The 14,731-nt window shown below is 34.9% G+C and overlaps 1 protein-coding gene across 1 annotated transcript in view; it reads right to left on the bottom strand.

Annotated features, from left to right (window-relative positions):
* LOC108749008 (myosin heavy chain 95F) overlaps nucleotides 1-13,367 on the bottom strand; it is a 22,851-nt gene extending 9,484 nt beyond the window's left edge. Inside the window, 6 exon segments of the mRNA XM_018487491.1 lie at nucleotides 894-1,306; nucleotides 1,830-1,994; nucleotides 2,100-2,229; nucleotides 2,313-2,386; nucleotides 2,859-3,052; nucleotides 13,216-13,367. Coding sequence (XP_018342993.1) covers nucleotides 894-1,306; nucleotides 1,830-1,994; nucleotides 2,100-2,229; nucleotides 2,313-2,386; nucleotides 2,859-3,039 — 963 coding nt within the window. The 5' untranslated portion in view covers nucleotides 3,040-3,052; nucleotides 13,216-13,367.
* Nucleotides 13,368-14,731: the final 1,364 nt, after the last annotated feature.

The raw sequence follows: 14,731 nt of genomic DNA, 5'->3' as shown, positions 1-14,731 counted from the left end.
ATATTTTTTGTATTTATTGTTTATTTTCATTATGTTACATATCGTAATATATTATTAAAATATTTTTATTATATTTAATATATATATATATTAAAATAGATATACAAAAATTAAACTAATATAGCTCCACTTATAATATAGCAACACATAATTTTTTTCGTATGAATACTAAAATAAGATAATTCAAACTGGGCACAAAAAACATACATATACTATTCAAAATGTCTCCGTCTTCTCTCAAAATCATCAAAAGAGTGATCGATGAAAGAAAAGAAAAATTTTTAGCGGATTGTTTAAAGATTGAGTTTAGATTGATTTGTACCGCTCTGACCAAAGACTGTTATTTCTATCAAGGTAATAAGACGTATGTCTTTGAAATACTTTATTTTTGAATCAATATTTCAATTTAATTGTAAGTGTCGGAGCTCTCTTAATCAACAAAACCATTATGAAAGCCGACATCTTTGCCTGAGGTAACGAATGAATATTTAAATAAACGGTTCGCAGTACTTTCTGAAAGAATTGCAGTTGTGTACCAGAAAACTATAAAGATTAATAATTTTTTTTATGTAATGTGAATACAGAGCACGCTTAACGGACTCCAAACATGTTAAGAAGCTTTGGATATTTTTGAATTTAATTATAAGATTTAGTCATTATATCGGAACTAATTACAATATATCCGTGGAGTGTTGATCGTGTCTGACACCAGTTAAGTCATCATTCCACATTAATATTACGCACCCCTTCCCGCGCTGACTCTTATTAGCCTTGAATCGGTTATTATTGCTATTCTAACAAATCGAGATTAAATAATTACTGGAGATTTTCAAGTTTTCAAATTATTTGAAATCGCTTGATTTATATCATTGAAAAAAGTTTCGCCAGCTTACCTGATCGATAGCATTAAATCCTTCAACATCATCCAAAATGGGATCGTGGAGGCTGCCCTTTTGTGTTTGCTCGCGACTCTTCTGCGCCTCGTTCAATCGTTTCTCCGATCTCGCGTTGCAGAAATACTGAGTGCAGCCATTCCTCAGATAATGAAAGTCATCCGGCTTGGTAATCCCCAATTTTGCGCGCAAATCAGCCGATGCACCAGCGCACATCATGTAGAACACATGATAATTCCGCTCGTCCGGGCTCTGCAGGCACACCCTGGACTTCTCCAGCAAGTAGTGGGAGATGTATCCGCCGACCACCTGACACTTGGCATCGAAATGCACCTCCATGAACTTGCCGAAGCGTGAGCTGTTATTGTTGCGCTTCGTCTTCGCATTACCGAACGCTTCCAGAACCGGAGTCGCTACGAATCAATTGTAACAAAAAATACGTCACAATCGATTTCTAACTTGTCAAATCATGACGCTGAGTAAACAAGAAAAACAAGATTTTTTTAAAACGCATTGCTTAGCTTGCGTAAATTTTGTATGTTTAATAAAAATAAAAACATTTAATAAAAATGAGTCGAAAAGTCCTGTATCAATTTTCGCGATAATGCCGCATTTTCTCATGTTGGAAAAATAGTTGCCAATAAGAAAATGTAATATTAAAGAATTGATAAAAAATTCTTAAAGCTCTATGAGAAGAAAATAAACAATTTCTGTCTTGCTGTTTTTTGTAAAGTTGATAATACTTGAGTAAAAAATTATTGAAAACCAATATTTGATGATATTTAGTAATTGATATCTTGCTAATTATTACGAAAATTGCAAAATGGTAGAAGACTTTTCGACTCAGTTTAATCCGCAATTTTTTTTCACAATGTTAATTGGACAAAATTAAACTTCACGGATTTAATTGGGTTCGTATTAATTATTTTCTTTTACCATCAAGAATCCTCTGTTCGATCGGACCGGCCGTCGAACCCCAAAGATCGCAGAGATACCGCAGGAGATACTTAGTCGACTCGGTCTTGCCAGCTCCCGATTCACCGGATACGATAATGCTTTGAGATTGTTTCAGCACTTTCATATCTCTAAACGCTTTGTCGCCTGCAAACATAAAGAAAAATGACTCTATACTCTCGCCGCGAGCGAACCAATTAGGAGGGAAAGGGGGATAAGAGTTCATGCATGTGTGTGCACGCGATCACGTACCGATGGCGAAGACGTGCGGTGGCGTTTCACCCAAGGATTTTCCTTGATAACCCTTGATGGTCCGCGGTGAATAGAGATCCTTCACCTCGTAATACGGATTCACAGCTATCAGAATGTTGGCGACGTAAGTCTGAAATTTAACGATGTAACGAGAGATTAAGAATGGCAAAAGTGATCGTCGACCTCAGCATCTCTCTCGTCGTAATCACTCACATATATTCTGTCCTTGAAGTAACGAGTGCGAATATTATTTAGCAGCGTGGCCTCATTCAGGTACATCAAGGCACCTGGAAGGAGATAGATTTAGAGAAAAAAAAGATGAGTGGGGGAAAAGGATCAGTGAAAGTGTGGCTTTGCAAAAGAGCGAAAGTCGCGTGAGAAGCGAGCGTGACCGCGCGATCTTAATCTAGCTGATATATCAAATAGACGAAATGCACAAATGCGTCACGGTGTGTAGTAATCGGGGAGAGGAATTGCGAATAAACAGCTAACGTATCTTTTCATTCCTGTTTTCTTCTTTCTTAAGAAGGTTTTCTATTGTATCGCGTTGTTTTTTAAGATTTTTAGGAATTTTTTTTTTTTAGAAAGAGGGGTAGAAAAATATTTTTGAAAATTAAATCTCTTTTTAACATATATATTCGCAGCAAGATCAGCATTGTCTTACTTTTGTTGGCAAAGTCGAAGTTTCTCAGAATTCTTATTTTCTTGTCTTTTGTTAAAATTATTACGACGGACAAGTTTCGAGAGAAAAATATTTACAATTGTCCTCGACATCTTTGGTGTAATCGCCGGCAGGATATACTTCGTCCAGTGGACAGGTGCGTTGCGGATATTTCGGATCGAGGGGCATGATCAAAGCATCCCCGTCCACCATGTCCGTGAATTTCCCGATGACGAAACCCTCCTGAGGGTCACGGACCCACACCTGTTGGTTCTCCATCCCGAGCTTTACTCTGGAACAAACGATTACGAAATGATACATTCTACGATCTTCTCTCATTCTTACTCTTTAGTCCTTGTTTACTACTTCGAGAGAAAGTGCATTAACTAGAACGTTTCGTATAATATAAATCATAATTTTCTAACGTGAAAAGTACAATAAAAATTATTTATGAGGAATGTCATCGCATATGTAAGATATCTTAAGATCGCCCAACAATCTCTTTTTGTTGTTTGCAGTTAATTCCTTTAGCTAATTTAAAATTAATATCCTTTCAACAAATCATCGAAATTATCGTCAGTAATTTTCAGACAATTAGCCGTTTAAATCAAAGAATTCTTTTTAAATTGAGCATTGGAAGAAAATTTTTAATTATGGTCTGTTCAAATTTATTGTATATAGAGATAGATAAATGTAAATCTGTAAAAAAATTAATTAAATATAATTCGACTTCTATGATGATAAAAATTTGTTACTAGAGAAAATTTGTTAATACTTTGATAGGTATATCAAATTTTTTCAAATTTTTATATAGCTTAAAACAATAAAAAATTTGCTGTTTCTTAAAAATTTTTATCTGTTGGTGCACAAGAGTTAAAATTGATGTTACTGATAAATAAAATAAAATAAAAAATTAAATAAAATATTATTAAGAAAATATAAATCACATTTTTTAAGTGAAATAAACCCAAACAGATTCGCAAGATTAAATAAGCTTGATTAAGATCTTAATCTGATTTTGATCGAACTCTTTTACGATGGCCTTTGATTTCTTCGCTGCGAGGGAAAATCGACTTCAAATTGAACGAAGTATTTGTAGATAAACGGATATCCGGTAATTTCGCAGAATTATCCAGTACAAAAGCGCAGACTCACGTTGAAATTTGCAACGAGAGCGATCAACGCGAACGAGCGCGCTATAAAGATGAACGAATCCATTTGTCATTCTCACTTATACGGAACGTAAATCGCCAACGACAATTTCTGCTGATGCATACACTTTCTAGCCGTGTCTTTCGGAGAAGTTTCCGGCAAATGAATCGTCCACGTCTGACTTCCGGTGCTTTACCGCACGTATGCTGAATGGAGATTCTTAGCAATCCCGTCAATTCTTGATCTTATTTTAAGCCGTGTATTACCTATTGACGAAAGAAGCAACAAAAGCGCCGTGACGATCGATAAGGATTGAAGATTGGTCGCAGTTTAAACGGCAGTCTCACCAGCAAAAATCTCTCAGTTTATGTAGCTATAGATAAATGATTTCTGATAAATAGCTATCGGTGTGTTATCAGAATATACACGGAAAGAACGGTTTTGTTAAAATTAAAAAATTTTCCTAAATAACAGATTTAAATAATTTTATTAAACCAGCAAAATAGTTATGTATTACGCTTAAGCGTTAATAACAAAGCTGCAAAGAATTTTAGCATTTCTAGCTATTAATTTGAACGTCCCATATAATTTGATAATCCAAACATTTTTTTGTGTATATGCATACACAAAGAATACAAATTATAAATCTCATTATGTATCAAATATTCTCTTTGAATGTAATGATACAAAATGTCTTATAAATCTTTACAAATTTTCTTTCTTTAATCTTTTAGACTTAAATCAATATTTAAAATGTTTTTAATTTCGTGTTTTCGAACAAAAATTACAGAATTATTAAATTAATTGTGTATTTCATTAAAACATTTTTTTCTTCCATTTTATTTAATTGAGTAGTCTGCCTAAAATACTCCGCTAGTATTATAATTAAAATTGACTATTTTAGGATACTCTATATATATGCAATGATCATCTTGTGATATGTAGGACAATTCTGTGATAATAACGGAAGCAGAAGCTTATCGGTTTGAAAATTGGATGAAATTTGGACTTGCAGGTTGATATTAATACTCTTCTTTTTTTCCTCAAAAATTGAAATTCTCAGTTTCAATTTATCGCATATCACAACACGTTATCGAGATAAGCATGACGGAAGGTACGACGACTCTAAAATAATCGTCAAAACCGTATGGTGCAGCTGCTTCGTGTATTCTTTTCATTTCTCTTTCTTAAAATAACGGACGATATCGGATTATGTTTCACCTGTCAACTATATCTCCTTTGTATCAACATTATTGTTCCATCTGAGAAATTCTATAATATAAAATATGAAATGAAAACATATCTCTTTCTCGAAGCACCCGTTTCTAAAATTAATATTTAAAATATTGACTATCCCAGGAAAAATCTACAAATGAAACAAAAACATTGACAGCTCGTTCCACCTTGTGCAAATTTCAAAAAACCTTAGGAAGTTGAAGATTCGTTTCTTTTTCTCAAAATTATTCACAAGTAGTGTGCCTAATGAATACAAAACATTTTAATTGAAAATTTTATTCAAAATTTTTTACTCCAAATTTTATTCAAAATTTTTACATAAAAAAGTGTAATCATATATTCATTCCAAATTTTGGGTTTTCAAGAAAATATTTATTTACAAAAAAACTATGAATATTTAACGAGTATTCATATTCATTCAAACAAAATATAAAAGAAAGCTTCAATAAGCAATCGTTACCCTTAATCGGCACTTTGATGTCTTTGATGACTTTAAGTAAAAAAAAAAAAAAAAAAAATAAAAAAAAAAAATGAATTTTATTTATTTTTATAATATTCAAATTTTATTAAGGAAACTTAGAAATTTTGAAAAAATATTTTAGAAAGTAATACATTTTTAATTTATAAATATCTATTTGATAGAACGCCATACATATTCCGTCACAGTAATGTCATAAATATGTTATAAGATATCTTGGCCGCATCATTCATTATTGTCTGTGGACAGTAAATTTCGATATTATTTATTTCCAATAAAAATATCTTTGTTTAACCTGCAGGTTAAACAAGAACGCCCATTATATAGATGGCGGACTAAGCGTGCGGCGTAATCGTAGCCATTGTTTTTATAGATTTCTGTTTCCTCTTGCAGGCTTGCAAGCTATAATGCGCAGATAATGCAGAGTAAAAAGTGAATACAAAACGAAAATATTTGTAACCATATTCGAAAAATATACAAATGGAATGAAAAAGTATTTATTCGTTTCTTGACGAATAAAAAAAGAAGTATGAGTATGTATTCGAATACTAAGTGTATTTCACCGGACGCACTATTCACAAATTATCATTATTTACAAATTCCTCAATTTTCGTCTGCCTGTCTTCGCTATCGTGCGGGGACAATTTTCTCGATTGCGTAACTCAATCCTCCCGACGATTTTCGAGTTCAGCATGCGCGGCGGACACGCTTCCCGAGGTTGTGCAGGCGGTCGTGCGCGGCGATAAAATCACAGGCACAGAGGCACAAAACGCGTCGTCGTCGTCGTCGTCGTCGTTCTGGTGACATGGCCACACCGTGTGTGTTTTCCGGCGTCACCAGGTACGACAATCCGACAGGCAGCCGCGCGCGATCAAAGGTCGTCACGAGCCGCTGCATCTCGCTGTTTTACACGTGACAGAATTTCGAAAAAGTCCTCGGTATCCCCAATCCCTCGTCGTCGACCATGACACGCTGCACTAAACCTGTCGCATTTGCATACGAGTGCATCTGATATCTACATTTTATTCAAAAAAAAAAAAAAAAAAGGCAAAAAGCAATTCAAATATATCCGGCTTATTACTTTTATTTATCGCACTAAACCGGTATCTTTCCTTTTGTGTTTAATTTGTTATGCTCCAGTTTCATTTTTAAGCTAAATTAAAATATAGTCTATCTATTAGATATGAAAGGAGCAACGGTAATCCAATCTACAACAGATCTGTTCTTTGTAGCTGAAGCTCTTGCACGGTTCGTCTTTCTTCCTTTTTTTCTCTACATTGAAGAGAAAAAGAGAAAAAATGAACCGTGCAAGAAGTTCAGTTAAAAAGAGCAGGCCTGATATTTTTTTATTTTTTAACTTTCATGTGTGTCAACATGTAAATCCATTTCTATGTAGTTTCGAAGTAAATATCTCTTTAAAATCAAGATAGAAAGAGAGAGAGAGAGAGAGAGAAAGATAGACAGATAAAACATTTATTTCCATTCTAGGACAAATCTAAGAACGTACAAGTAATAATAATAATTAAGCAGGTAGAGAGAGAGAGAGAGAGAGAGAGAGAGAGAGAGAGAGAGAGAGTTTTAAGCCTCGCTTAAAGTTAAAGTAACTTTGGTGCAATCCAGCCTTATAGAAATATTACGATTGGGTGTAATTCGACATTATGAATTTAAGAGCTGAAAGGAGCGCGTGACAAAACGTGAAACTCTCGGAATACCTGCAATTGTTACTTGATATATAACACCGCGATTACCGTGTCGAATAGCAGTCGCAACTGCTGGGAACCACGCGCGGTCGATCTGGAAAGCGCGAGAAATTGCCTTGTTCCTTCTGTCGTACTCTCCGCATCCCGTTAGAGATATCGTAACGGTAAAAGCCAGCGGTAAATCCTTGCATCGATCCACAGGACACTGCAGCTACGAGACGGTGGTGCATGCGTTTTGAATCGCGCTAATCCGCGGAAGACCGAATCTCACCTGGTCTGGCTGACGATGGACAACGGCGACGACGGATATCGAAAACGGCTGTATGAATCGATTCTACCTCGAAACGATGCGTTCGAACGAAGCGAACAATGCAGCAACACAACGTCGCGGCGTCTAAGCATGCTAAGAAGCAATTTTCTGCGTTCCGAGAGATGAGAGGTGCATCGTAAATAGAAAGAAGAGAGAGAGAGAGAGAGAGAGAGAGAGAGAGAGAGAGAGAGAGAGAGGCGAGGAATCGTTCGCATCGGTTCGTTCACCTTCTTCTACATAGCAGAAGAAACCGTAACGTCCAGATGTTGCATCGTTTTCCTCCTTTCCCTCCCGTCGTCTCGTTAACCCTTTCCTTTTTCTTCTTTTCCTCTTCTTCTTCTTTTTTTTTTTTTTCCTTTAATTCGCAGTACAGCAAGGCGCGGTACTATCGATCCTCCGGCTCTCTCACTTGGGCTCGACGTCTCTTAAGATCACTTTCGAGCATTGTTCCCCGATCGAGGTGCGGTTACTCGCGCGTTTCTCCGCCTTCGTTCGCGACATCAGATTTGTAGAGACAATCGCGCTAATCGCGCATCTCGATCCGAACGAATACTTTTGCGCGCGGAGGTGCCTCGCGGTGACGTGTCGCGCGACAGGCCCCTAAATCCATTGAAAGAGCCGGTCGAAAGGGAATGAAAGGGACGTGAGAGGAAGCAGGAAACGGCAGGTGGGACCGGCATACCGAAACAGGGAGACACGCGTGAGCGCTCACCGAATTTACCGTACTGAAACCAGCAGCCAAAATAAAGGAAAATAATATAGTCCGTGAATTCTCTCCAAAGTCTTCTACGGTAGACTTCTTTTCCAAGAAAATAGGTACAGACATCTTTAATCTCGGTTTTTATTTATTACGACTTTATTTATCAGCGGCATAAGAACGGGAAAAATGGAGGTTTTATTGTGATGAAGGAAGGAGAGATATCCCCATCGTTTGTGTTTTTAAACCTGCATCATTAGATTAAACATTGTATATAATTAAACTTGAAAAATTCTCAAAAAATTAAATGAAACTAATAACAAAAGTTTTAATGAGACTCATTATCACGTATGTTCCTTTAATGTCACGAAAATATGTTCCTATTAATCGCGTTAATAAAATTCTTTATTTACGTTACTATTTAATAATTAGTTATTTAATTATTTATTATTTATTTTGTTAGAAAAAAATAATGCGTTTATTTTATTACACAATCGCAATTGAAAGATTTACAATCCCGAGTCGCAATATTAAAAATGAAATCAACGCGCAATCAGAAACAATAAATATATTATGTAAGTACAGTCCGAAATTTATGAAAATGTATATATTAAAATATAGTTTATTCTCAAAATCCACTAAGATCATTTCGTTAATCGATGAGCTTCAGTAAACGGGAGATCTAATTATATATTCGCCGCGCGATAGGTTTCTTGTTTCAATCACGGTAATGTTTCACGTCATTTAACATTAATTAGAACAACCTTCACACTATCACCGTCATCAAGAGCACTTGGTGATTAGATCGAGTGCAGTGGGTCGAGCTTTCAGTCCCGTGATCTGCCATTTGAATCAAGTTCCGCTCAGCATTTTACGGCAATTAACGGAGCAGCGCATTTTGTAAAATAATTCAACTATATATCTTCAGCTACACCGAAATATTACTAGATAAATTCTCGATTAATCCCATCACATAATATTACATGTTATTAGCTGTTACTGCTAATTTAACTATATATTATTTCGCTTTGTCATCATTAAGTAGCGTTGGCTACATAATGTGAACATTTTTTCGGTCAGTGACGTGACGTGATTCCTTGGAATACATCGCAGACATCAGTTTAACAGTGTACAGCGAGTGCAAAAAGTATTCGTGCAGAGAAAATATTTTTTAACTTTATTTTTTTGATATAAATACTATTCAGCGAGAAATGAGTCATCGAATTGATGTCGAATCGATATCGATACGATAATTTCAATATCAATTTGATGTCGATTCGACGTTTAATCGACGATCATTTCTTGCTGGGTAATTAACAATTTATTCATAAAGAATAAAATAGATTGTTTTTTTTTTTTTCAAATTATATATGTACCAAAAAGATGTCTATTAATTATAGAAAATATATATCATTTTTAAAAAAATCGAAAATTAAAAATTGTATTGTTTGGATGCTCAAAAAATATTCGTACAGTCGCGAAATTTAGCTTCTAAAATCAGGAATATATGCGAAGCTCGTTTGTTTATGTTATGTGTAGCACATAATGTATTCATTGTAATAAAATTGCTAATTAATGTTTATTTTTTACAAATAAGACTTTTTTCATAACAAATTTCCTTGTACGAATTTGCTCTCACTGTATATGTGTGTTTATCTCGTAAACAGCGGAAATTAATCTTGACAGTATCCGAGGATAGAAATGCAAATTTTTGATGGACGATTTACTGTAAAAGAAAATCGATCGATGCGATGGCTCGGGAACGGCATGATCGGAAGTCGCTACAATTCGCATTTAAGTGCACATAATCGAGACCACGATGAGTCATGGACGTCCTCGATGTCTCTCACGGCTGCTCGCCCACCTACATATACATATATAGGATCAAGCGATTCTTTTTCCGCGGTTGCGTAACGAAATTCACGCCGTATCATACATACGTTCGTCGAAAGGATCCGCCACTAAATGACAGCAAGTTTCTTCTCGCGAGAGAGAGAGAATCTCAATTCTGTCGACTCTCACTTTCGCTGTTACTTTTTCTAAAGAGACAATAGGGGAACAAACGCTATCTCTGATTTTAATGAGTTTCTCACATGATATAAAATGGCTGACAATATTCCGAAATCATACGAAGGCATATTGTTTCGCATTGTTCTTTCGTTGCAAGGTTGCTGAGGTCGAGATAATTTCAACAGCTGACTCGACATCTCCGGCCAAGTATTACCGCAAGGTATAAAAAAAAAAATGTAAAGTACCTTATCTGTTAGATGAAAAATTGCACCGAGTTTGAAGACGCTTCACGTGGAAAGAATAGTTTCGCTGAAATATTAAAAAATTTAGCTAGATAGAGATTTAAAAATAAATTTCGTTGGACTATCAAAATTTATGTACACTGAAAGAAATAATTAAGTTTTAATAAATGTTTGAAAAGTTCTAAGCAAAATGTCTACTAAATGTAAATGTATAGATTTATTTGATATAAAAACTATTAATTCAACTATTATTTTTTTATCGTGAATAAATATTTATATTATTGTAAATAAATGTTTAGTTAGTATTAAAAAATATATATATTAACTAAAATTCGTAATGATTGCTAAAATATCAAAATTTTTTACAGCATTATTTATCGCGCTTATGTTTTTCCACATAAATATATTTTCAATAAAATTATTTTCAAATCTGCAACTGGTTAAATTGTTAAATATATCAGCAAAATCGTGCTTTCCGTGAGAGGATAAATAAATCGCTCGCGAGATTTAGAATCGTGATTATGCGAAGCCAGGTTCGCACGCTAAATGACGTTTTCTCCAGCAGTAATAATTAAGGCAAGAATTCCGAGGAATCATGAAATTGGTTTAAGTGTCCCTATTAAGAATCGCAATTAATACGACGTGATGCACGAATGATTAAACTCGAGAAGAACAACGAAGTTACATCGCGCTCCATAATTATATGACGTTCAATAAGAAATCCAAGATAAAATGTAATTAAGAATTTTGCGACAATTAAAACAACTTCGAAGTAAAAATCGGGACATATAAATATATACAGGGTGTCTATAAAGTAAGTAAGTAATCGGAGCCGCATTGGGGGCGTAGAATGAGTCAAGGAGAATAAAAAAGGTTTATATCATTTTGCAATTTTCGCAACAGTTAACAAGATATTAATTACTAAAAATGGTCGAATATTAGTCTTTAATAATTTTTTTCTCAAATACTATCAATTTTACAAAAAAACTGAAAGATACAAAAATTGTTTATTTTCTTCTCATAAAGTTCTGAAAATTTTTTCAGAATTTTTTAATACCGTATTTTCTCATGATAATAAAAAAAAATGCAGTACTAAAAAGTTGATAAAAAATTCTGAAAAAAAAAGAAAAAACAAATCTTAGAGTTCTATGAAAAGAAAATAAACAATTTTTATCTCTTATAGTTTTTTTTTTTGTAACATTGATAGTATTCGAGAAAAAAATTATAGAAGACCAATATTCGGCCATTTTCAGTAATTAATATCTTGTTAACTATTGCGAAAATTACAAAATGATATAAGACTTTTTTGTTCCCCTTGACGCATTCTACACCCCCAACGTGACTCCGACCTTACTTAACAGACACCCTATAGGTAGAAAATTAAGTGCAAAAATATAAACGCTTGAAATATGACGTCGCTCACGATTTGCGATGTATGATTCATTATATATCAGACTTATCTGAAAAAAATTGTTTACCCATTATCACTAGTATCGTTATCTCTCTCAGACTTAAGGTGATCATTTTCGTGACTCTCTCCCTTTTTTTTTTTTTCTTCGAAAGAGACGCCGTTGCGAAAAGGTAGAAAACCGGCAGCGGTAATTACAGTTTTACAGAAGTTATTCATCCACCCATTTCTATTTCACAATTGAGACGGCGTTTCGCGAGAGCGACGTGCGCGTATATTACGCGTTAAGAGAGAACGCGGGCAATTTTTCTCTTTCTCCCCCTTTTTTGTCCCTCGTCTAGCTGTCGGAATTGTTTTACGAGGTGCACGTAGGCGCTTACGCAGGTTCACACACTAATTCACACAAGCCGCGCCGCGCTTTTGCATTCGCGCATTGCACCTGCGGCGCGCCGTCCCGTTCCACTCTCCTAATCACGGACTAGATAAACCGGCGAGCGTGCAGAAAAAGGAAAAAGAACAATTCCAGCAACAATTTTTCATTCCCGCTTCGGTTCCCGCGCCGTCGTAAAACAGACATACGGTAATACATTACATAAAACCTATACGCGTCCGTACGTCTGAATTTGTTCGCCCCGCTGATACGTTGAATGATAAACGACGAATGTGTGAATTTTTATTTTTCTCTATTAAAATCGTAATTTTTTTGCAAACAGGACAACTTTTAAACTATATAAATACATCATGGCTTCCCTTTTAGCGAATGAATTTGTTTTCGCATCTCCGAAAACTCGAAGGTGGAGCTTGAATTCTATCGAAAAATTTATTGGAAATTAAAACAGATAAAGAGAATAATATAAATAAATATAAGCGGATATAATCCTATAACTGTCTGTTTGCATTTTAGAAATTTATTAATTACTCGAAACTGCTCTTTCACACAAGCTCTCCGATTCATCCGATTCATTCGCCCTCGATCTTGTTGTTCTTACTTTCAAAGTTAATCCCCGGCTGATCAAAACATAGAGCATATACTTACGGCGCATTACATGAAGATTACACCTGTTGAAAACAATAATTCATCCGAGTGAAGATAAGTCGAGGATCGGCTTATCGCCACTCCGGCGGAGCGCGCGGAGTGCGCCCCGGAAAGTTTTGCGATTTGCGGAATCGAATTATCGCAAACAGTTTACAGGGCATAATTTACAAAACGGTTTTTACTCACCGTCTCGCTGCGCGAGGACAGTCAGCCGGCCGGAGCGAAACTATAACTAGCGAACGGCACAAAATTCAACATGCAACTGTCGGCGTATCGGCGTGTCGACTCGGCGCAACTTCGGGCTGTTCGGAGCGATCCGAGCCCGCTCAGCTCGCTCGGCGATCTACGGCTGTTTCCGCCGACATGCCACGCGGCAAACAGCAATCGTACCACCACGTCGATCGTGTACCACCGTCGCTTGTCGCTCGCACCAGTGTTATCCCCCGTCCAGCCCCATCCACCCCCGTCCAGAGATGGTCTTGGTACTCACTCGAAATTGACAAGAGGTCTGTTCTTTTTAACTGAGCTTCTTGCACGGCTCGTCTTTCTTCCTTTTCCCTTCACGTTGGAGAGAAAAAGAGTGAAGGTGAACCGTGCGAGAACTTTCGAAACTAAACCGAGAGACTCAAGGCGCGCAAATGAAATGGATTCTCAGATGCCAGAGATTGAATTGTTCAAGATTTGAAATAATTATCTGAAATTATGTATTTCGATCATTCTCGCGGTGGTAATTTGTTGATACCAGCGATATGTCTCAAGCTTGAAACTAATTGGAGAACGCGGATTAACGCATTCAAATGAAACGCTGTCAAATTTGCAATCTGCAATTTAAACAAAAATGGAAAATAATATTATATAAAAATAATATTTATTATTCATATTTAAATATTTTTTGTATGTATTTTGATATTATTGCTGATTTACAAGATATATTATATTTTTAGAGACGGAGATTTTTTAAATACTTAATACGTACGTATATATGTAATAAGATTTTATCATTATATATAAAATAATGATTTGTATTACAAACGTAATATGATTATCTAATTTTTTACATTATTCATTTATTAAACAGACTAAAGTTGCGTTCTATTTGAAGCACTATTTGTTTAACATTTGATAAACAACAAGAATTCTAAGAGCGCTGTGAACAACAAATGGAACGCAACCTAATATATCTGTAATAGATTGTTATAATATTACATTTACAAAATCGTTTATTGTAACACAACAGAAATAGATTATCATGTTAATGTAGTTTATAGTTTGCCAACTTTTGAATTTATATTTTGTTGACAGTTATCGACAGTATGCCAATTTATCGACTATTGGTACAAATATAACAATTGTAATTTTAGAAAATTTGAAAAGTATTTAAAAAATATAATTCAATACACGATTAGTTTCTTTCTATATTTATCCAATTTTTAAACGTTGAATGTTTTTTAACGTTTTATTTTTCGCGCTCTGTTTAATGCCTATAGGTAAATTATCGATATACTATAAATATATATAAATTATACTGACATCATCAATATTTCATTTCTACAGCATGTAATTATATAATAATTATATATAGTTATTATATAATTACATGATATTAAACACAATATATAATTTTATCATTAATTTGTCTATATGTAATGTTGGGAAGCATACAAGACAATATAAGCCGGTTCTTTTCCTTGACATTTGATAG

This window comes from Trachymyrmex septentrionalis, unplaced genomic scaffold, assembly GCF_001594115.1.
Source record: "Trachymyrmex septentrionalis isolate Tsep2-gDNA-1 unplaced genomic scaffold, Tsep1.0 scaffold25, whole genome shotgun sequence".
Lineage (NCBI taxonomy): Eukaryota > Metazoa > Arthropoda > Insecta > Hymenoptera > Formicidae > Trachymyrmex > Trachymyrmex septentrionalis.
This window is presented reverse-complemented; position numbering and strand designations above follow the sequence as displayed.